Raw genomic sequence first — 24,090 nt, 5'->3', positions numbered from 1 at the left:
AGATGCCCATGTGACGGCTCACCCCTGGGTCAGAGGAAAGGGTAAGCCAAAGACATCCAAGCTACAGTAAGTAGATTTCTCCACCGGCAGAATATGTGCAAGATAAAGAGACAAAGTGGAACGCAGCCATAATTCCATCTGGCTGAGCAGGTCTATAGAAAAGGGGAGGAAGGAGGTAGTTTAGAGAAATGATTATACTATACATAAACATTTTCTCAGAACAGTCCCATAACCAAATGCAAAGCGCAAAACAGCCCACCCACTCAAAAGGGAACCTCAGAGGATGAAACACAGAAAAGGGAGGGCGTAGATATGGTTTCTTCTGCTTATTTTGACCTTTATACAATTTTTATAGATTCATCTTCATACCATTTACTTGGGATGTAAACTGGTCCCAAGACAGACTCACTAGATAAAAAAAAACAGTCCTCAGGGAAATTAATTACATACCATGGAAAAAAAGGGTGAACGCTCTCAGGTCACTACCACTGCAAATAGGGTTTGAGTGTTCAAATTCAAAAGATTTGGCATTTGCAAATTGCTTCGGACTTAAAACACAAACATCTCTTCTGTGCTACCCTCTTATAAAGTCTACCTGTCTGCCAGATGGTCCCCGAGGCAGACAAGCCTGCTCATTATAAGCAGAGTAACTCATCAGCAATCACAGTACCCAAACCACGAATGCACAGAATCCATCGTAGATTGAGTTCCTTTTCAAGAATGGATAGCCAGCTACATTCACTGTTAGGTTTTTATAAATCTCCAAAGAGAAATCCTGTCCCATAGCTAATTACTTCAAAAAACCTCATTGCACAAGTGGCTCATGATATGAGTTCACGGCAGGTAAAATCCACAGAAAGATTAGAGCTTGGTGGTAACTGCTGGTGTTTAATAAGCAAGAAGAGAGAAATCCGTGACAGAACAGTGATAAAAGCTTTTAATGGGCTTTTCCAAAAGGAAAGCAAACAAATTCAGAAAATAGATTAGCCCGGAAGTAACATTTTTATTCACTGAGTCACTCCTTGAAACCTTCTGTTATGCAAAACCAACTAAATCCACTGATGCCAATTTGATTCAAGAGGGATTTCGGAGATCAGAGTAGAACTGCTCCATAGGATTCCCACAGCTGTCAATCTTCACTGAGCAGGTTGCCACATCTCTCTCCCTGGGGCAACTGTTGACCATTCGGTTAGCACCAAGCACTTGACCATGGTGCTACCAGGGCTCCTGCTTCTACGCAAAAGCAGGTACTTTACATGGCTCGGTGAACTAGTGGTAGCCTACATGCCTGAGTATCACATACCCCAAAAAAGTACAAATATCGGAATTTCTGCCTCCTAGGAGCCCTGGTGGCGTAGTGGTGACGTATTCAGCTGTAAGGTCAGCAGTTGGAAACTACTAGTTGCTCTTTGGGGAAAAGATGGGCCTTTCTCCCATAGAGAGTTGCAGTTTCTGAAACTCACAGGGGCAGTTCTTCCTGCCCTCCAGGGTGGCTATGAGCCTGAATCGATGTGATGGTGGTGAGTGGTTGAGTGGAAGGAGCCTGGTGGTGTTGTCGGGTAAGTGTGCACTGCTAACCACAAGGTCAGTGGTTTAACCTCACCAGCTCCTTCTCAGGAAAGATGAAGCTGCCTGCTCTCCTAAGGATTTACATGTTTGGGAAATGCTACCCAGGTTACGCTCTTTTAAAAAGCACAATCTTTGGAATCAGACAGACCCGCTCTAAAATGATCACTGGCAGTGTGATCATGAATGTTACCTGACCTCTCTGATCTTCTTTCTTCATATGCAAGATGCCAATCAATATTTATTGGGAAACTTACATGTAATGCGATCAGAAAATATTACAAAGCAGACCATCTTGTACATAGAGAAGAGCCAATGGATACAGATTCCCTTACTCTTTCGTTCTAATCCAATCCACCGTACAAATGTGGGCACATGGCATTGACTGCACCCCGGGCTTCTCCTACTCTCGTCAGTGAATAGGCAAGACAAAGAGAAAGCTCACATGGGGATTGAACGAGTCTTTCTAGCAGTGGTGACCTTCAGAGCGGGGTGATTGCTGTGCCTACTTTACCACGCTCTGACAGTGTGAGTCATCACTCTTCCTATAATTGCAATCATTTCAGAAGCGGAAGATCTTGGGGCTTTTCACTGAATTTCCAAGTGTCTGGCAGAAATCTGCCTTTATTAAAACCACGTGTGCTCTCCTGGCAACGACCCATAAGAGCATGCACTTCCTGACATAACTCTCATCCTAGAGCAAAGGTTTGTGTACCACAACACATGTTAACATAAGGGTCGGTAAAAGATAGGAATAGGTCATGTTTCAAATTGCCCCAAGCTTTGAGCCAAAAGGAGGGCAAGAGTGCAAAAGTGTCTTTTCCTCTGGGCTTAGCACTCACAATGGATGACAGAGCTGAGCCTTGCCTAGGCCTTGCAACCACGCGCAACCCACCCCAGCCCCAAAAGGCTTCTCAGGAATTTATTAAGCAAATGTCTACAGCATCCATATTTAAATCTAAGCCTTTTTATATGCCTCCAGATGCTACAAACTAGAGATTTCTGAAAATGCTTTGATTTTCCATCCCCTGGTTTTCTTGATCTGCAATCTGTCTCTTGGGGATGGATGCTCAGCACTGACTAGCCTCAAGCTCCTCTGACATCGACCTGCAAGTCCATGGGAGATTCTCATCTCACCACCTCCAGTTTAAAAGAGAACGTGGACTAGACTAGAGGATGTGCACTGGGACAGATAGGAACTGGAAACACAGGGAATCCAGGACAGATGAGCCCCTCAGGACCAGTCGTGATAATGGCAATACTGGGAGGGTGGAGGGAAGGTGGGGTAGAAAGGGGGAATCGATCACAAGGATCTATATATAACCCCCTCCCTGGGGGCAGACAACAGAAAAGTGGGTGAAGGGAGGTGTAAGACATGACAAAATAATAATAATTTATACATTATCAAGGGTTTGTGAGGGAAGGGGGCAGGGAGGGAGGGGGAAAATAAGGAGCTGATACCAAGGGCTCAAGTAGAAAGAAAATGGCTTGAGAATTATGATGGCAACAAATGTGCTTGACACGATGGATGGATGGATGGATGGATGGGTGGATGGATGGATGGATGGATGGATGGATGGATTGTGATAAGAGTTGTACAAACCCCCAATAAAATGATTATTAAAAATGATTTTTAAAGAGAACTTGGAATGTGAAATACAGGCATTAAAATACTGTAAAAATTATATCACAAAAATATATGAGGGACAAAAATGTTAACTCCTTTTGTAGTAACTCTGAAAGTCTTGGTACAAAATAGTGGCTTCATGTCTATCAGATTCATCACTCTTATGGGAAAAATATTTGAATTAAGAAATCCAAGTTCAAAAAAAAATTTTTTTAAAGAAATCCAGTTCAAAGTAGCACAAAGCATATCTCTATTATTTCAAGCAGACATAGAGGCTAGCATCACACACAGAAGCACCAGAAGCACACACATGCCCACATACACATTCATATACTTTAAAATAGTGTTCATGATTTTGTCATAATAATGAGCAAGCTGGCTTCATATCTACCTACAATTCAAAACCAGTGCATGTATTAGCATCTGTCTACATGTACAGGAAGCCTTTTGCGGCCATTGCAAATCACATTTCAGATTCAGAAAAGGAAAATGCTTGCAAGTATGGTCATTTTACTTAAAAATAAGAGAGACTTGTGGAGGCTACTTCACATTCATAAAAATCATAAGAACTGTCAACAATAAAAATCAAAAGATTTCAGACCGCATTTAAACTGAATGGAAAGAACTCTTCTTAGAGTGAATCGAGTCTGTCATTAAAAAGGTGGCTTGTGGAAAAATCCTTTTCTCTCATCTTCCTCCCCAGCTTATCCTGGCCTTAACCATTGCCTGCGTCCCCAGGGCATTCCTTCTAATATCTCTCAGGCTCCACAAAACAATTGGATACTTCACCCCTCTGCTTTACTATCATTTTCTCCACGAGGAACCTCCTCGTAGTCACTACATTATTCAGTCAAACATTGTCTGTGGGCGGAGGCCCACGTTCTATGACTTCAGTCCCTCTGACACAAATTCCCAATGATCCTATCACACATCACTTCAGTACAGTTATTGGCAATATTAATTGGATACTTTTCAGTGTAGATGATTCAGTGTGTCCCAAGAGGGATACCATATAGAGTCCTTGCAGGTCTCAGAATTAAAAACAAAAACAAAACACTGTTTCAGAATTTCTAGACAAACTTTTCCTGTGGATGATACAACAGCAGCTATTTCTCCTTGAATATCACGATGTTGCCCTGTAAAGTATATAAAGATATAAAGAGACCCTTGCTCTCAGGCTGGTTTTATTCCTCTACAAATATTTAAAACTAGTCCTAATTCCTCGAAGGATTTTATAGACAGCCCTCATATATGTGGGGGTTGGGGGTGGGCAGTAAGACAATTCTCTAGTGTCACCATTCTAGAAAGGAAACAGATCATGCCAGGTAACCCCTGCCACTGTTAACTGTAAAGATGATCTCCCTGATATTTGGAGGTATGTAAAAATATATGACTCCGTGGAAGACCCCACCACTCTCTCTGCAGCCTCACCTCATTCTGAGAAACAGCCTCATTTTTTAGAATAATCAGGTTTCCGGCACTCTGCCCACTCTGGCCCGTGAGGTGCCTGCTGTCAGTCACTGCTGTCCCGGACCCTGGTCCTGTCTGGGCCCCTGTGTTGTAAAACATGAAAGTGTCACTCCCTGAGCCTGCTGTCAGACAGGCCTTGTAGCAGTAGGTCTTGGTGAGGGAGCCATTCCCTCGCACTTCAATGAAGTGTGGCTGCACTTTGAGGCCTTGTGGTATCCTGGCATCGATGTTGTTGTTGGCCTGTTTGTACAGCTCTGCAGGACACCGCTCCCTCACTCCACAGAAGCCTCCACAACATGCAGGGCCATATGCAGTGTAGCGGTAGCACTTGATGATGCTCAAAACAATGATTGTCAAAAGAAATATAAAAGACACTGTGCTTAGTGCAATTATAAGATAAAGTGTAAGTTCAGAGTATGTCCGAGGGCTCTTCACGTGTCTCTGGGTGTCAGGGAGGATCCTGGCCACCCTGTCCACCACGGCTACCGTAATGGCCACAGACGCTGACAGGGATGGCTCTCCATTGTCTCGTACCACCACAGTCAGGTTGTAAGCGGCACCACTCTCATCTCCTATCTTCCTGGTAGTCCTTAGTTCTCCTGTGTGCTGTTCTACTTTAAAGAGGTCCAAGTCAGATGTCTGGGCCAGATGGTAAAAGAGCCAAGCATTTTGCCCAGAATCTGGGTCCATGGCTATGACTTTGGTGACCAGATAGCCAGCAGGGGCAGTCCGAGGCACCATCTCAATGGCTGCTGATGAATTGGTTGAGGTAGGGTACAGAATGTTAGGGGCGTGGTCATTCAAGTCCACCACATAAACATTGGCAGTCACAGTGCTACTCAGCGGTGGGCTCCCCTTGTCCCGGGCCTCCACAGTCACGTAGAACTCCCGGAACTTCTCATAGTCAAAGGAGTTGACAGCATACAGGCTGCCACTGGCACTGTTAATGGAGACATAGGAGGTGACTGGCAGCCCTTGAATCTCCCTCTCCAAAAGGGAATAGGTCACCTCCGCGTTCCTCTTTTCATCTGGGTCTTCAGCTTGCACTGTGCAGAGCAACACCCCTGGCAAATTGTTCTCCTGGACATAGACCGAGTAGGAGTCCTTCAGGAAGCTTGGTGGATTGTCATTGATGTCAGAGATCTCAACATGCAGTGTCCGTTGGGATGTGAGTTGTGGTATGCCCCCATCGGTGGCTGTCACTGTGATGTTGTAGGCAGGCACCCGTTCTCGGTCCAATGGGCCACTCACAACCAGTGTGTAGGAGCTTCCAAAGCCATTCAGCCGGAAAGGCAGGTTGGCCTCCAAGCTCAGGCTGACTTTCTTGTTAGGGCCCGAGTCTTGGTCGTTGATGCTGAGAAAGGCCACAACAGTGTTGACAGCAGCATCTTCAGGCACTGGACTATACAGGTCCCTGAGCATCACCTCTGGTGCATTGTCGTTCACGTCCATGATGTCCACCAGTACCTTGCAGTGGCCTGCCATGGGCACTGGACCCCGGTCAGTAGCCTGCACATAGATCTGGTAGGACGAGGCCTCCTCATAATCCAAAGCCCCACTCACACGCACCTCCCCGGTGCTGGCGTCGATGCTGAAGAGCTGCCTCTCTCGGTCCGATGTATAGCCACTCAGAGAGTACCTGAGCTGCCCATTGGAGCCCTCATCCGGATCTGAGGCATTCAGCTTCACCACCAGGGTACCCGGGGGTGAGTCCTCCCGCAGCTGGACCCGGTAAGTGGACTGGTCAAAAGCGGGAGAGTTGTCGTTCGTGTCCAGGACCCGCACAGCGATCTGCGCCGTGCCCGAGCGGGCTGGACTGCCGCCGTCCACGGCTGTGAGAACCAGGTGGTGCAAGGCCGTCTGCTCGCGATCTAGTCCCTTGCGCAGGACCAGCTCCAGGACCTTGCTGTTCTCCTGCAGGGGCTTAAGGTCCAGCTCAAAGTGTTCGCTGGGGCTGAGCTCGTAGGTCTGCACGGAGTTGACGCCCACGTCGGGGTCCTGCGCGCTCTCTATGTGAAAGCGCGCTCCGGGAGCCACGGACTCGCTTACCTGCAGCTGGTAGTCGGGCCGTGGGAAGCGCGGCGGGTTGTCGTTGATGTCCAATACCTCCACCTCCACGGATTTCACCGCCACGGGGCTGTGCGCCAGCACTTCCAGGCTGAGCAGGCAGCGAGGCCGCTGCTCACACAGGACCTCCCGGTCCATGCGCTCGTTGACGAAGAGCGCCCCGCTGGTCAGGTCCAGCTCCAGGTACCGCGGGCTGGGCGCGCCCAGATGGCTGATGCGCAGGCAGCCGGGCCCCAGGCGCCGCAGCTCCAGCCCCAGGGCGTTCGCCACGTTGCCCACCAGGGCGCCGGGCGCCTGCTCCTCCGGTACCGAGTAGCGCAGCTGGGAGGCCGCGAGCTCAGGCAGCAGCAGCAGCGGCACGAGAGGCAGCAGCAGCCAGGACAGGGGCCGCTGGAGTCGGGGGTGCTCCGTCGCTCCAGGTCTGGCGGCCGCCTGCTCCATAGCCGCCGGCGGCGGCGGCGGAGGCAGCCCCGCAGGGCCGGAGGCAGCGCGGAGCCCGGCGCGCTCCACGCCCGGCGCCGCCTCCGCCTGCGCCTCCGCTGGGGCCGCGGGCGCTCCGCGGCTCACGCGCTAGCACACGCCCGGGCCGCTCCGCGCAGAGGCCCTCCCCGGGGCTCCGGGCCCCGCCGCCCCCGCCGACCCCGACTCCCCATAGTCCAGCTCCTGCGCTCGCCTCCGACTCGCTCAGCCGCCGCCGCTTCCTGCGGCCACCGCGGCCGCCTGGGCGGGCGGAGCGGGCGAGGAGAGCGAGGGAGGAGAGCTCGCCCGTCCGGCTCCGATTCCGCACTGAGGGGATGGACAGCGGTCCCGGGCTGCTCAGCTGATCCAGCCGCTCCAGCCCTAAGGCGATCCCCCCACCCCGGGGCTGGCAGATCCCAGCCGAGCGCGGGCGCACGGCCACTCCCTTCCTCCCCGCCCCCCACCCTTCTGTTCATCCAGTCCCCACCATCTCGAAGGCTGCTTAACGGGTCTCGTAAGGAGATTACTCCAGGCAAAGCTGTTCAATCGCCGGGATTCGAGCTATCCGCTCCCCCAAGAAAAGATTTCCAAGCGTAATTTAGGAAAATAAACTGAGGGGCCTTAGCTAAATATGGGCACCTGGGCGGCGCCTCCGCAGTCAAAGGAAATACACCTATATTGGCCACCCGGGGGGTACAAGTGGCGGGGATCAGTTTATTTCTTTACTTGAGCCTACATCTTCCCTAAACACCCGTAAGCACTAGCAGAAAGTGTAGAACTCTTGAGGTGGCAGAAGGAGGGTGGCAAGTGGGGGCTGGGGGACTTTTTTTCCAAGAACAAGACTAAAACTAGCATCCGGGCTCCAGCACTCAATTCTGCCCCCAGCCAACTGGCCCTTACTTTCAGTATGTGAAAGAAACTGTTGGCAAATAACCACTATTTCTATGTTTGAAATTCTTTGAAAGATTGGCCCCTGAAACTGCTGGCCAACCTCTTGTCTGACACATATGTAACACAGTGGGCAACGTCTGGTAAAATGTTAGCGCGCTTCCCTCAAGCTTTTCCGAACCTTACTTCAAATCCTCCCCACTATCACCCAGAAACAAGTGTTGCCGCGTTTCTTTCAAGAGTGGTTTTACTTTACTCAAAGGCAACGTCTGCAAGAGCCTGCAAAGCCACTGCATCCAGAATTGCTCTTGACTCTCCCAGCCAGGCTGGAATTCAGCTTCCACTAATGATTTGCAATAAAAGTTTGCTGTTGTTAAGCGAAATGTGGAAGGCTGGGATTTATCCAACAATTTCAATGCCTGCAACCCATCTCCTATAAATGCAAGGCTCCTGGTGACCACCATACTTGTAAGACTCCCCCTCGCATTGCTTCAGGGGCTTCCCACAGAGGACCAGTTTTAGTCCTCTTCCTGGACAAGAAGGCAGAGACCAGAGGAAGCGCTTCCGAGCTGTGCCATTGGCACTGCTTCTCTGCACTGCGCACTCACGCCTCTCCCGGGCCCTCGTTTCTGCCACAGGATTTAAGATCCACAACCCCGCACGCAAAACGCTTTTTCTCTTTCTCATCTCTGGACATCTTCTTACTCCTAGAATTTCCTCGGTGAGTCGTTTCCTATCTGTGAACTCGAACAAAGCCAGAACGAGACCTGACATCTGGCATGCTTCCCACCGTGGAGGAATGATTGAAGGGGACAAGGTTATGATCCTCACACTCAGATGTCAAAGGCCTGGACTAGCATTTCCCTTCCACCTACTAAATGCACCCCTCAAAAAACACCATAACCCCATAATTTTATTATAGAGAAACGCCCGACTTCATATTTGACTTCTTAGTGCTGCTGTTTCTTATTTGTCCTCTTTGGTCCCTCAAGGATGCAGAGTGGGAAGCAATTTCCATCACATTCTATTTCTGTCTCCTTGCTAAGGTCTCTGGCTTCTCCTGCTTGAGTCCTCCCAAAACATCCCGACAGTAACTCTGCTCTGTTTGCTAGAGTAATTTGATCTCAGAGAGCCTTCGGCAACCAAGTGCACAAATTGTAGGCCTGGCCTGTGTCCTCACCCATTACTTATTTCTGAAAATAAATGGCTTATAAGTGGAATCAACTTGTCAGGAAGAGTGACCTATTCTCCCCTCCTCTCCTTCCAGACCCTTAAAGCTGCTGTCACTTCCACCCACAGCTCAGAAACCTGACCACTGGGTAGCGATGTTGCATGGACTTATGCCCCTAAAAGATCACAGGCACTTATGTAAGAAATTAAAGTGACCAAGCTTTGGTGGTGTTTTTTAATGGAAGTCCCCAAGTGTCCTATCTAGGGAGGAAAACCAGAGTTCGTCTTTCAGCAATTTCATCATCCTCCAGGAAGGATGCCTGTTCATTTTGAAGGGTAGGACCCTAAGCTTCACCTAGTATCTAGCCCTACCCCCTCAATAATTAAATGATACAAACATCAAACCAACACAATCGGCCACTTTTCCAAAAACACTATTCTAAAGCAATGGTCTACTCTGTATTTGGCCCTGCACTGATTTCATTCCTCACTCTGTAGTACCGAGGCCCCCGCCAACCTTAACAATTGCTGGAATGTGGCTTTTGTGGACTGCTGGAAAGTGCCCTGTCTACAAATATTAACACTAATGTCTTAATCACATCACTAAACAATCTTTCTCTGCAACCTTCTAAATAGATCTCCTATTAAAAGGCAGGCTAGCACAAGTATTTAGGAACACAGACTCTTGGGTGGGTCACATCTCTGTCAATGACTAAATATGTGGCCTTAGACATGTTCCTTAACCCAAGCTTCAATTTACTGATTGTAATTGGGGAAACCGATATTAAGAAAAACATATAAGGTTCTGATTGTATTAGCTAATGCACATAAAGCAATTTGTATAAGGACTAACACGTACAGTGTTATTGTTACATGCAGCAACTTAGTCTCACCAGGTAACTCCCTGGCTGGCAGGTTATATTCTAGGTATCATGACCCTTTAGCATTAAATATAAACAAGCATCTGTAATTCTTAATTGGGGAGAAGGAAAATGAGTGTGCACTATAGTTAAGCTTCCCAATGATTCCTTCCCCAATTATTTTATTAATTCATTTGTCCATGTTTTGAAAATAAAAACCAACCCCTTTGTACATTGCCAATGAAAAGAGACTCCTGTCATCAAAATTCTTTGAAAGGATTTGTTCTCTTGCAAGAGGTTCATGTTTTTAGGGTACATGAAAATACTTTAACAGCAAAGTATGGAAGAGTTCTCAAATATCCTGTAATCTCCAGAACTTAGTGTGAAGCTTGGAACAGAGGGATTCAGTCCTTGGTGTTATTTTGTTTTGTTTTAACAGAACTCTGTATACAATTTTGTGTAATTCTCTCAAGTAGAAATAGCTTCTTCTTTTCAATTCCCCTTTCTCAAGTTTATATATGTTTCAAGGTCCAGTTTGACACTCATTTTATCTATGAGACACTGTCCATCCTAAACACAATAATTTTTCTCTTTTGCAGTCAATGGCATATCTCTGAATGCTGAAATACATATTGGCATACATTATTGTTCTTTAATTCATCCAAATACTTTAATATTATCTCTTAATGATAAATAACCTGGAAGGCAGGAGGTATGTCTTATATTTCTATATATCCTTCACAGTGTAGGAAACCTTATAAACTCTCAATAAATAAGAGCTGATTGCTTTATTTTATGCAAGTCTCCTTTTGCAAATTCAATAACTACTACAATTCAAGCATTCCTCTTTGACTGTATGTGAATCCCTGGTGGCATAGCAGACTGTTAACCACAAAGTCAACCATTTAAAATTGCCAGCCACTCTGCAGGAGAAAGAACAGGCTTTCTGCTTTCTGCTCTCATAATAATTTACAGTTTGGAAGACACACAAGAGCAGTTCTACTCTGTCCTATAGAATCACTGTAAGTCGATATCAACTCATTGGCATTGAGTTAGTTATATTATGAATTTATGGACATACGGTAGTCTCTAAAAAAAGAAGGCTCCTGCAAGGATTTGAACATGAATTTCTTCAACTGAAGACATGAAATGAAGTATTTCGAACCTGGAGACACAAATCCCTCTAATTTCTAGACTCTTCAAGGGCTCTGCTCCAAAGCAACATGGTATCACTCTTCCCATTTTATATTACAATTATAAAATAAAGATATGGCTTGCTTATAACCAACAAGAAAAGTGATGTGATCATTGAAGTGCCACGATAAGACGGGGTAATTTGTTTGCTCACTCCCATGCTATACAAGGACTTTGAAATAATATCCCGCATTGTGCTCCTTATTTGCATTTGTCAAATGGACCTATCATGAGATCATTGGGCACAGGAGCAAACCAATTATAAGACAACAGAATTAGGTTTGCAAGAAGAACTTTAGCATTCAGTGAACTTTCCTGAGTCCCATAAATTTTCCTTTGTCTATTATTAACATAATTACAAATGATTTTACTTTGAGGAACCAGTCAAGAGTCTTCTGGCCATAGTTTGACAAGACTTTGGCCTGAACATTAAGGAAGTATTTCTTCCAAAGAGGGAAGGATCTAATTTTCATTTTGAACCAGTGTATTTGTGTTGCTCCACAAACTGAATGTATGTTATATAATAACAGTAATAATGCAAAGACAAATGGACATTCTCAACGTTTAGAGCAGCTCAAAGTAGTTCCAAAATCCCATCCTGTTACAAATAGGACACCTGGTTTTCTTGCATCTCTAGATGGAAATTACTTTCCAATATGATTGTAGTATTCTTTAAAAGTATAACATCCAGAGTATGAGGAAATAAAAAAAATGCTTTTCATACCATATGAAACTGACTTTTTCATATACTTCCACCCTCCATAGGGAATGTATTGCTCAAATATTTGGCAATAATAATTGGTTTATAGGGAGTGGTTCTCTAAATTTTTAATTCTGAGAAATGAACATGTGGTTGGTACTTAGCTGAGACTTCTGAAATTTTCTTAGAACAAGTAAAAATGCTCTGAGTTATCATTAAGAAGCCATAGTGGTGCAAAGGTTAAATTGCTTGACTACTAATTAAAAGGTCAGTGACTTCAGACCCATAAACCACTCCATGGGAGAAAACCAAGCAGGCTCCTTCTGTAAAGATTTACGCTATGGGAATCCTATGTGACAGTTTTCTTCTCTCCTATAGGGTCAGAATGAATCAGAATCACTTCACAGCAACCAGTTTGGTTTGTGTTATTTTAAACTATCTTTAACTATGTAACAATAAAAAGAGAGAGATGGAGCATGCTGTATAATATTAACAAGTAAAATGAAACTATTCCATTCTTCCAAGACTGTCTCCTCTATCAGTATTCTTAATTGAGGTCATCTAAGAAGAGTAAAAGAATATCAAGTGTAGAAACTGACTCCGTGGTAATGAGTTTGAGTTTTTCTCTTAGAAGAAGAGAGGTGGGGTGGTGGTGGATGAAGAGCTGATACCAAGGGCTCAAATAGAAAGAAAATGTTTTGAGAATGATGATGGCAACAATGTACAAATGTGCTTAACACAATGGATGTGTCATCCATTGTGATAAGAGTTGTATGAGCTCCCAATAAAATGATTTAAAAAAGAAAAAAGACAAGAGAGATATTTTTTAAAGTATCTCATCCAAGTGCTTTAGTTTTCATTCAAGTAAGGTGTTAAATGAAATTTAAATCCCAAGGTCATTGAGAAGATAGAAAACATACATGTGCTCTTGTTAGTCAAATGTTTATAATCAGGTTAATGATATGTCAAAGTGCTGTTTAAAAAGTATAGGTGTGAGTGGCCTTGTTCTCTGCCTTTCTCTGCGCTAGCCGCCGACGCCTCCGGGTGCTCGCCAACCTTGGGCCCGCCGCCTCCTGAAGAGAGATCACCATGCTTTCAATTAAGTTGCAGAGTTCTGATGGAGAGATATTTGAAGTCGATGTGGAAATTGCCAAGCAATCTGTGACCATCAAGACCATGTTGGAAGATTTGGGAATGGATGATGAAGGAGATGATGATCTAGTTCCTTTACCAAATGTTAATGCAGCAATATTTAAAAAGGTCATTCAGTGGTGCACCCACCACAAGGATGCCCCTCCTCCTCCTGAGGATGATGAGAACAAAGAGAAAAGAACAGATGATGTCCCAGTTTGGGACGAAGAATTCCTGAAAGTTGAGCAGGGAACACTTTTTGAACTTATTCTGGCTGCAAACTACTTAGACATTAAAGGTTTGCTGGACGTTACATGCAAGACCGTTGCCAATATGATCAAGGGGAAAACTCCTGAGGAGATTCGCAAGACCTTCAATATCAAAAACGACTTTCCTGAAGAGGAGGAAGCCCAGGTGCGCAAAGAGAACCAGTGGTGTGAAGAGAAGAGAGACGCAGTGCCTGACACTGTAACACTGTGAGGATCATTCCAAATACTAGTTGCACCGCTCTGTTTGTAATTGTTGATATTCGACAAAACAGTAGGCAAATGGCAGCAGCAAATCTATTGTATTAGCAGAATATTGCTGGTGTGATCAAAAGTTTTGTTTTTCTCTTAATAAACCAAACTGTGGGTTCTCTATAGAAAGTGAAAAAAAAGTATAGGTATAATTAGAAATTTCCTATTTTAAAGAAGTATCATTGAACTTTATATTAATTTCTTCTAATGCTTTTCTGTGTCAAAATATTCTAATAACCTATTCTGATGGTTTGTGATCACTTAGCAATGAAGGCCTTAATATTAGAGAAACTTATGAATGGTGGTATTAACTAAAATCTGGTTGCATGAAACCAGCTACATCTAAACCAAAGCAACCCCACTGCTGTTCAGTCCACTCTGACTCAGTGACCCTCTAGGAAAGAGTGGAACGGCCCCTAAGGTTTCCAAGACTGTAAATCTTTACAAAAGCAGACTGCTCCTCTCTTCTTGGAGCAGTTGGTGAGATGGAATTAGTAAGCTTATGGTTAACTCCTCATTGCCATCAAGTAGATTCCAACTCACCATGACCCCATGGGCCAGGATAGAAATGCTCCTGTGGATTTCTGTAACTAACTCTTTCCCAGGGTAAAAAGCCTCACCTTTCTCCCCTAGAGCGACTGTTGGTTTCAAAGTGCTGGCCTTGAGGTTGGCAGCACAATGCGTAACCAGTATGCCCCCAGAACTCCTTGATTTAACCACTGTGGCACTGGGGCTCCTCAATCAACCGCCTAGGCCTTTTTTCCCCACATAGATATTTTAGACTTTTGGTTGCTAGAATCGTTCATAAGGGAAATGCGATAGGCACAGAGTAGCTTCAGTTCATGGTGACCTTTAAACATTCCCCAATGCAGACAAGATGGAAACCGAAAAGCTGCAAGACAGTATCGCTAGGTGATCTCATCACGTTTCAACAGTAGTGCCAACTAATGTCTATGAATGTAATGCTTAGAAAGGAGAATAGTAATGAGGGACTGCAGAGATCCACCCTTGTCTTATCCCAGTCAGCTTCTTATCAGCGACTCAATGACCAGGAGGCATCAAGTGAGCCAAGAAATCCAGCAGAAAGTTGGCCTCCACCTTTAACATGAACAGCAACTGCCTAGGTTGAGTTCATGTTTCTAAGTCACTAACATTAGAACCAATCTTCTATTCAAGACTCAATTCATGTCTAAGTGAAGAGCAATAACTTCCTAAAATTCATAAATTTGTGTTTAATCTAATTTCTGGCTTCTAGTATTGCCATTAAAACATATTCCAATAGTTTCCATTCATCACTGGAGGCCTTTTTATTAAAATAGAAAGCCTTGCTTGGCTCTATTTCTCCTCTGTAATTCTTGTGATGTTAGCCACAAAACAAAATAAGATGGGAAATTGGCACTGGAGAATATCCTTATTCTCAAGTGAATTTTAACTATTTTGTGACCCAGCAGGCATATTGTCCTCGTCTATATATTCTGCTTTTGAGTTTTAGTAGGAAACTGTTATCCCACTTTCAATGCATGATGTCATTTGATGAGGCAGCACCTGTAACTTCAAATATAAAAAATAGGTCTCATCCTCCTAGATGAAACCCAAGACCTTTTGGGTCATATGTGTCTCACTAATTGTATCAAAACCCCTACTACCTCAAAAACTGTTTATTTCACTCAAAATGTGTTCCATTACTAAAAACACATGGTTTCAGCAAAAAAAATCAAAGCAGAGAATAATCTGCCTTGAAAAAGTTAAACCAAATTATTAATTCAATTATTTTTATCATTTTTTTCTTTTTCTTCTTCAAAAAATGTAGATATGATTGAGGTACCCTGAATTTACACTATTTTGCAAGACATGTTATCAGTTCAGGGTATATGAAAGCCACAGTTTCTCCTTTGTTTGCTCATGTTTGCTGTTTTGTAAAAACGCACCTACACCTCTAAGAAAGATCAAAAGTATCCACTCATATATTCACCATACACCTTATCAAGGAGTAGTTGCTCTTGTGTGTGTGTGGGGGGGGGGTGTCCCCTTGAATCCTGATGAGTTAGAACTTAATGGATTTCATGGTATTTCTACATACATCATCTCATTTTATCTTCACAAGAACCCAATGAGATGGGTATAGTTGAAGAACCGGGATCCTGGAAAGGTGAAGAAACTTATCAGAAGCTCCAGTAAGCTCTCTTACATGTCACTCTTTCTTAAAAGTCTAACACGCTATCCAACCACTATATCTCTGCTCCTCATTAAGAATCGCACTACTGGTTGCAAGCTATTAATTTTGAAGTATCTTATTGTTGTAGTTACACCATCCGGTGTCAATTTGGGACATGAGAGTATTAAGAGTAAAGGGGTGGAGTCTAATCTGTCAATCGGCTCACAGCCAATGAGGCCTCTTTGAGCATGGCCTTCACCTGAGGATTTTGGGAAAACTCTGCTATTTCCTCCTTGGAGGCAGCAGACACTTTGTGTCTCTGCTCACTTCCTTGGAGACTCTATACTGACAAGGCTGACTTCCTGGGAGGCGTCCCTAAGAAGCCACATGGACCAATCTTGATGCAGCCCTGGGAACTGGAGGAGCCACAAGGAGACCCCTGCCAGCACTGAGATGCTTCTAACTCTCACTGACTTTGCATCCAATGGCTTGTGATCTTCCTGCATTCAGTGTCACTGCGTGTATTTCATGAGTCTGAACAGGGCTTTGTAGATTGGTATCAGACATATGGGCTAATATCAGACTTAAGGACTTTTATCTGAGCGGGGCTGGGATGTATTCTCAATATTCAACTGCTCTTGTATATAATGCTCTTTCCTATACACATATGAGAGTGTCCATGAATTTGTTTCTCTAGCCTACCCAGACTAACATACTTATATGAGGGCCTATTCAATTGCCTTTATAGCTGCACATTTCTTTCTCTTTTAGATATTTCAATCCAATCTTCTATATATGTATTTTTAAATGGCTGGCTTTAGCAAAATCATGATGTAAGTCAAAAGAATTTACCAAGAGAGTACTAAGAGAGCCCACAGATTGGGAAAACATATTTAGCAGTGACACATCAGACAAAGGCCTTATTACTAAAATCTACAGTAGTCTGCTAGCGTCAAAAAAAGAAAAAAACTAATTGCCCACTGAGAAGGTGGGCAGAACACAAGTTTCCCAAGAGCAGAAATCCGAATGGCCAATAAACATATGAGAAAATGTTCCTGATCATTAGCCATAAGAGAAATGCAAATTAAAACAACTATGAGATGCCACCTAACACCCTCACAGATAGCCCAATTCAAAGAATCAGAAAGCAACACGTGTTGGAGGGGCTGTAGTGAGCTAGGAACTCTCATCCACTGCTGGTGGACGTGTAGGTATGTACAGCCACTATGAAAATTGATTTGGCGATACCAAGGGCTCAAGTAGAAAGAAAATGTCTTGAAAATCATGATGGCACAACAAAAAATGTACAAATGTACTTGACACAATGGATGGATATAAGGATTGTAATAGAGCTGTATGAGCTCCCAATAAAATGACTAATAAAAAATCATGATGTAGGGCCTACAATAGTCTGTCTAAATAATGGATTTTACAAATAAGTTAGATTTTTATGATATAAATGTCACTCATATATTCCTTGTGTTAAGTCTTGTTACATAATTCTGTCAACATTATGTATATAATATATTGAAGAGGGGGTAAATGTAAATCCTCATTCTTAAACAAATTAAGATGTACTGTGTTTTCTGCAAATATTAAAAATCATTTTTTTGTATACAAAATCCGGGATAGGTAAAGCTACAGAGAGAGTGACTGCATTGATGGTTTCTTGAGGGTTTTGCAGGGAAGGTTGGGAGTCAGTGGGGAGCTGATAACAATAAGTACAAGCAAGCAGAAAATGCTCTAAAATTTATTGTGGAAATGATTGTATGACTTTTCAAAATACAATTTTTAACCCCCTTTAAGTAATTTTGATAAAATAATTAATGTTACCTCAAACCTTGCTTATCAAAGCTATTTTTTCCTAAATTATTTAGAAAAGACTTACCAACTCTTCAATTTTGTTGTAAACTCAAAAGATACTTTACAAACTTTCTTTTAGGGAGTGATAATGGAGCATTCAATTACCTTAGCATTTATAGACTACCTGAGATACTTAGTTTATTCTGTCAGCCTGGCCGATGCACACAAATGGGATTAATTGAAGGACGGAGAGATAAATGGCTCAGTGAGCCTCGCCTTTCTTATCTCTTGCGCTTTGATCATCAGACCAGTGTGCAGCTGCCTTGCTTTTTCTGTGCCTCAATTTACAGGGCACACTACCTGTGGGATGCCTAGCCTGTGGACTGTGTCGCTGTAAGTTGAGATCACTTTAAGACCACATGATTGGAATGTACATCTCTGGAGCTGGGGACTGACGGTGGGTGACCTGCCTTGCTGTTTGCTGCCTGTGCTGATATAGCCTAGCTCTCTCTACAGAGGACTAACTGGCGGCCCTCAAGACTTAAAGGACTGCCAGTGTCTCACAACTCTCTCAGAGAGTGAGTTGCACTGAGCCATTTGTACTGTTTCATAATTTAACATTTCATTTTTTGTTTTATATATATATCTTTATAAATACATAAATAAAATTACTAGCAACCTGGTTTTGTCTCTCTAGAGAACCCTGTCTAACATACTACTCACGCCCTCAATCCCACTTAAAGTTTATAATCACATTATCTGATTAGATGACCCATTTAGGTGAGGCCATCTTATAGTAATCTTTCTTTGTGTAAAACCAGACTTTTAAGATCTGGTTCTAAACAAAACCCATTTTTTATTTTTAAATTCTAATTCTATATTGACTCATTATAGAACTACACTTATGTTTTTCAATGCTTAACCGTCTGGAGTAGATAACCAAGGCTTTCTTCCACCGTGACACTGAGTTGTTTTGAACCACCAACCTTTTGGTCAGCTATAGAGAGCAAACTGTTCTTGCTACCTACTACTTGCTGGGTTTCAGTTGTGTGTCCTTGGGAAGATTGTTTAAATCTCTGTTTAGTAAAATAAATAATATACAGTACTTACTATAAATAGTTGTTACTAGGAAACTTATTGCAATGAAGCATATAGAATTTTTACTATATAAGTTTTCAATCATTATTATCTAGAAAAAAGGAAAGGGAGTACAAGAAAGGAAGTCTCATAAAATTATCCAAATAACCTGGAGAGAAAGGAGCGAGCACATCAAAGAGAGATATACTCTAAACTTCAGTTTTGTTTTTTGTAATCACAAGCAAAGAAAGTATACTGTATTTGGTTGGCAGAATTAAGGATGAAAATCTGGTACTGGATACTGTTTATAAAGCATCTCTGTAGTAATGAGCTCAAAAAATCTTAATATCATTTTGTTTGAAGCATCTACAACTTACTCTTTGGTTGGTGCCAAGTCCAGCTTTTCAGAACTGAACTGAAAAAGAAGAGCCTACATGAGATTTCCAGACCAATGAACATCTCATTTTAATTTTTGGCTTTTCTTTATATAAATAAATTGGGCAATTCTTTAATAAAGATATTAAATCTGAGATACAGAATGGCTCAATGATTTACGGAAAATGGACAATTTCAAGCAGAACTAAGGAAAAATCTCACTTTTCCTCTTCCTAATTCAGTGTTACATCTATTATAATATAGAGCTGTCATCTTAGGGCATTCAATATCCTTTGTAGTTAGAACGTCATCAAGCCTGACATGATCAGTTTTCTGCGAGCACGTTCCTGTTAGACTACTATCCTTTTGATCCTATTATCACAAACACATTTGAAATCTCAACTGTTTTTGAAAAACTTATTGGTTCATAAATCTATGTATACAGAGGATATATTAGGCAGCTCATTTTCTAGGATATGTGGATTTAGAGCTCTTTAAATTAGCAAGAATTGAGGAATAAAAAGGATTTTCAAATTGCAAAAATTCATTCTTTCCAAAGGTCAATAATGATGTTTGATAACATGTGTTCAGAACATGTGCTCTCCAACCATTGGAGAAAGTTAGGCTATGAATGTCCTGGTACAAGAATGTGTAATAAATATATCACTGAAGGGAAAATCCAGCGATTACTCTAACTTGACAATTACAGATAAGGGGAGACATAAAAATTGCCACTGGTAATGACCAATTCTTTTTTCCTCCTGATTTAACAGAATTAAAACATAAAATACTAACTTAGAAATGCAAGAAATGGTTCTTTCCTATAACTGTTTTAAAAATCCTTGGATGTTTGTCTGATGAAATAATATATAAATTCAAATTCATGAAGCATTCATTGAATATCTCCTATATGCTGGTCCTAAAGCCAAGCAGTTTCATACATAAGCCCATATTTAATTGTTTTCAAAGAAATATTTAATACGCATCAAGGTAGTTGAGTTAACATTAAAAGTGAATTAAGTGAAATTGAAAGCCATAGAATCCCTAGAAGAAAATATAGGAGCCAAGGCTAAGGGGCCTAGTTTTTAACAACAGACAATCATATAACAACAAAAGGATAAACAGCATAAGACAAAATAGAAAAATAGGACTTCATAAAAATTAAATTGTTTTCTCCATCAAAGGACTTTTAACAAGCAATTTACAGATTGGAAGAAATTTGGGGGAAACCATATATAAGGGTCTAATATCCAAAATATATACATTTCTACAACCTAACAACCAAAAGAGAAATGACCTAATTTGGCGGGGGGGGGGGGGGGGGGAGAGAGAGCCACAAGAAAGAGCTGTGGGCTTTCTCAGCTTAGAATGCATAAAGTTGAGTGCATTCAGGCTTGGGAAGTAGGGTGCTTCCAGTTACTTAATTGGGGGATTCCAGATTTGTTGCGCCATGGAACTCAACACCTGCATGTTGGGTCTTACAGCGTGGTAGAATGTCCTTTGGACATTTATTGGCAACCCTGCCTGAGAAGAGCACAATCTAAGGGGTTGTGGCTAAGATGCCAAGGAACAGAGAGAACCCTGCCTGGCATAAGGAATGAGGTTGTCTGTCCAAAGAACTGTGTCATGAGCATTTCTAATCCTTAATAACCTACTTATTTCCCTAATAAAGCCTATAATCATGGTATGTGAGCGGTCATTGTAATTAATTGTTGGACCCAACGGGAAAATAGAGAGTGCTGTCGGAGAAATGGTTGGTGACAGATCTAGGAAGAAGGTTGGAGGGTAGAAGCAAGTCTAAAATTACTTTTGCTAAAGTGTCCAATGGCTTCATAGTGACCACCTGAGGTTTCTTCTTATTTTATTTTTCTTTGACATCTTCCACATTGGGCTGCAAAATTCAGGGCCAAGCAGTTCCAACCCCCCAGCCACTCCAAGGGCGAGAGAGGAGGCTGCCTCCTCCTGTAAAGACTCGGAGCCTGAGAAACCCTCCAGAACAGTTCTGCTCTGTCCCATTGGGTCAGCATGTGTCAGAACTATCTCCCTGGCAGGTGTGTGTGTGTGTGTGTGTGTGTGTGAGAGAGAGAGAGAGAGAGAGAGAGAGAGAGAGAGAGAGAGAGAGAGAGAGAGAGAGAGAGAGAGAGAGAGAGAGAGAGAGATTTAAAGCCTCAGGAACCCTATCAAAGAGTATCTCTGAATTGTAATGAAGTTGATAGTGGAGTTGTTTCGGTGGGTGGGGTGACATTCTACTACAACGGATTCTTTTTTCTTCAAACGTTCCTCCTTTGATTTGCTTGAAACACAACCTCCTGGATATTTTCCTATAGGTGCCTTCTCCATTACATTGGGGACTTTGATCCTCTCATTTTAAAATTTGTCTCATAAGATTTTGCCTTTCTTCCTCTTTTTATTCTTTTCATTTTATCCTTTGTGTATAGGTCATTTCACCTATAATCCATAGGACAAATCATCCTTATGCAGATAATTTGTGTGTGTTTACTTTTTTAAAAAAATCATTTTATTGGGGGCTCGTACAACTATTACCAGAATACATGCATCAATTGTGTCAAGCACATTTGTACATTTGTTGCCCGCATCATTCCTAAAATATTTGCTTTCTACTTAAGCCTTTGGTATCAGCTCTTCATTTTCCCCCTCCCTTCCCATGCTCCCTCCCTCAAGAACCCTTGATAATTTATAAATTATTATTATTTTGTCGTCTTACTGTCCGACGTCTCCCTTCACCCACTTTTCTGTTGTCCGTCCACCAGGGAGGGGGTTATATGTAGATCCTTATAATTGGTTCCCCCTTGCTACCCAACCTTCCCTCCACCCTCCCAGTATCACCACTCTCACCATTGGTCCTGAAGAGATCATCTGTCCTGGATTCCCTGTGTTTCTAATTCCTATCTATACCAGTGTACACCTCTGGTCTACCTGGTTTTGTGAGGTAGAATTTGGATCATGATAGTGAGGGGTGTGTGAGGAGGAAGCATTTAAGAACTAGAGGAATGTTGTATGTTTCATCAATGCTACACTGCACCCTGACTGGCTCATCTCCAACCCATGACCCTTTTGTATGGAGATGTCCAGTTGCCTACAGATGGGCTTTGGGTTCCCAATTTGCACTACCCCTCATTTACAATGATATGATTTTTTGTTCTTTGATACCTGATAACTCATCCCTTTGAGACCTCGTGATCACACAGGCTGGTGTGCTTCATCCATGTGGGCTTTGTTGCTTCTCAGCTAGATGGCCGCTTGTTTACCTTCAAGCCTTTAAGACTCATGACGCTATATCTTTGATAGCCGGGCACCATCAGCTTTCTTCACCTTCTTTGCTTATGCACACATTTGTCTTCAGCAATCATGTCAGGAAGGTGATATGAAGACAATTTGTATTCTACAGTTATAATTCAAACCTCTCTCAGACCAATATATTCAGTTACAATTTTATCTAGGTAATATCTCCAAAACAGAACTCATCATCTTCAAAACCTTCATATTTTTCTATATCCCTCATATTTAGGATATTAGTTTTCTAATATTAAATTCATTCCCTCAATTTAAGGAGCCATGGTGGTGCAATGGGTCAAGCATATGGCTGATAACCAAAAGGTAGGGGGTTTAAACCCACCAGGTCCTCTGTGGAAGAAAGATAAGACTTTTTGCTCCCATAAAAAGTTACAGTCTTGAAAACTCTAATGAATAGTTCTACTCTATCCTACAGGGTTCCTATTAGTCAGAATTGGTTCAATGGCAGTGGTTTACCGTGAATTTAAGTCTTTATTATTTCTTATCAGGATGTTTTAGTTCAAATCTGATCTCCCTTCCTCCGCCTTAGCTTTGTCAACAGAGTCCATTTAATATCGCTAATAATGACCTTCCAAATTTTCATTCTTATCATGGAAATTCTACACCTTAAAACTTTTCATTTTATCTTTCTGTATACTGATTCCTAGAGATAATTTTAAGAAAAACAATTTTCTGTGTTAAAGTAAAACGAATTCCCAATGGAATTTTTACTGACACTGGGCCAAATCCCAATAATTTTGATAAAGATAAGCTTTTATAATGGTCCATATAAGAGGACATTGTCTTTCTCTACTTACTCAAGTTTTAAAAATATTTTCAACAAAATTTCATACTTTGCCTTCACATTTCTAATTAAAACCATTCTTAGCAATATATATAAATATTTTATATTTTATCAGATCTCTTCTGAATCAGATCTCTTTTGACATTCTTTTTACTACTGGTAAGCATAAAACTCTATTTGGATACACATAATCTACCTAGGCATTTTTATAATTTGATGTAACATTATTCAAAAGATTATTTTAATCAATCCCTTTTGTTCCTAACTGCACAATTCTCTGTTCCTAGTACACAGATAATAATCTAAATATAACTTAGTCATATTTTTAAAATCTTGAAATAATCCAAATTATTGTACATACTCATTAAAATTATGCTCAAAATAGTTTATGATAACAGAAATTCCATAACAATATTAGGTGGAGAAAGAGTATGCATTGAAATGGTATAAATTCATTTTGAAATAAAACACCACATAGTTAAATACGATGGGGCTTCAAACAACTCATAGGAAAATAGCACTAAAAGATAATAGATTTTTTCCATGAGATTTTTGAAGCACCCTTGTATGATCAGAACCACTCTTAAACTGTGTATGGAAAAGGACAAACACTGTGTGGGTCCACTGAGGTAGAAGCAGGCATCTGAATGGGCACAAGCTCAGGCTTGTAGGGCATTCAGTCTTCTGGCTGGGAGCCAGATAATCTGGCAGAGAGCCTGACCAGGACTCTATTCCCTAACTTATAACAGGGGAATCTGGAAGCTAATATTCCATGGTAAGAAATACACCAGTTTAGTAAGTTAGAGATAAAGTCCAAGTACATTATCCTGCTTTAAATACCACTCCCACAGATTCTCCCAGAACAGCTATGCTGACTTAAAGTGAGCACATGGTTGATTCTATCTCCTTATAGAAGCAGACATTCTTTGAT

The 24,090-nt window shown here is 42.2% G+C and overlaps 1 protein-coding gene and 1 pseudogene across 8 annotated transcripts in view; one reads left to right on the top strand and one right to left on the bottom strand.

Annotated features, from left to right (window-relative positions):
* LOC142439374 (protocadherin alpha-C2) overlaps positions 1–24,090 on the bottom strand; it is a 255,834-nt gene that overhangs the window by 60,292 nt on the left and 171,452 nt on the right. The window contains exon 1 of one of the 8 annotated variants that reach the window (XM_075541685.1): positions 4,625–7,486. The exons of the other annotated variants lie outside the window; for them this stretch is intronic. Coding sequence (XP_075397800.1) covers positions 4,625–7,171 — 2,547 coding nt within the window. The 5' untranslated portion in view covers positions 7,172–7,486. Of the gene's footprint in view, positions 1–4,624; positions 7,487–24,090 lie in introns of those variants that run through there. 8 annotated transcript variants of the gene reach the window in all.
* Positions 13,091–13,612, top strand: LOC142438860 (S-phase kinase-associated protein 1 pseudogene; annotated as a pseudogene).

Source organism: Tenrec ecaudatus, chromosome 2, assembly GCF_050624435.1.
Source record: "Tenrec ecaudatus isolate mTenEca1 chromosome 2, mTenEca1.hap1, whole genome shotgun sequence".
Classification (NCBI taxonomy): Eukaryota; Metazoa; Chordata; class Mammalia; order Afrosoricida; family Tenrecidae; genus Tenrec; species Tenrec ecaudatus.
The sequence above is the reverse complement of the archived record's forward strand: the minus strand, read 5'-3'. Positions and strand labels throughout refer to the sequence as shown.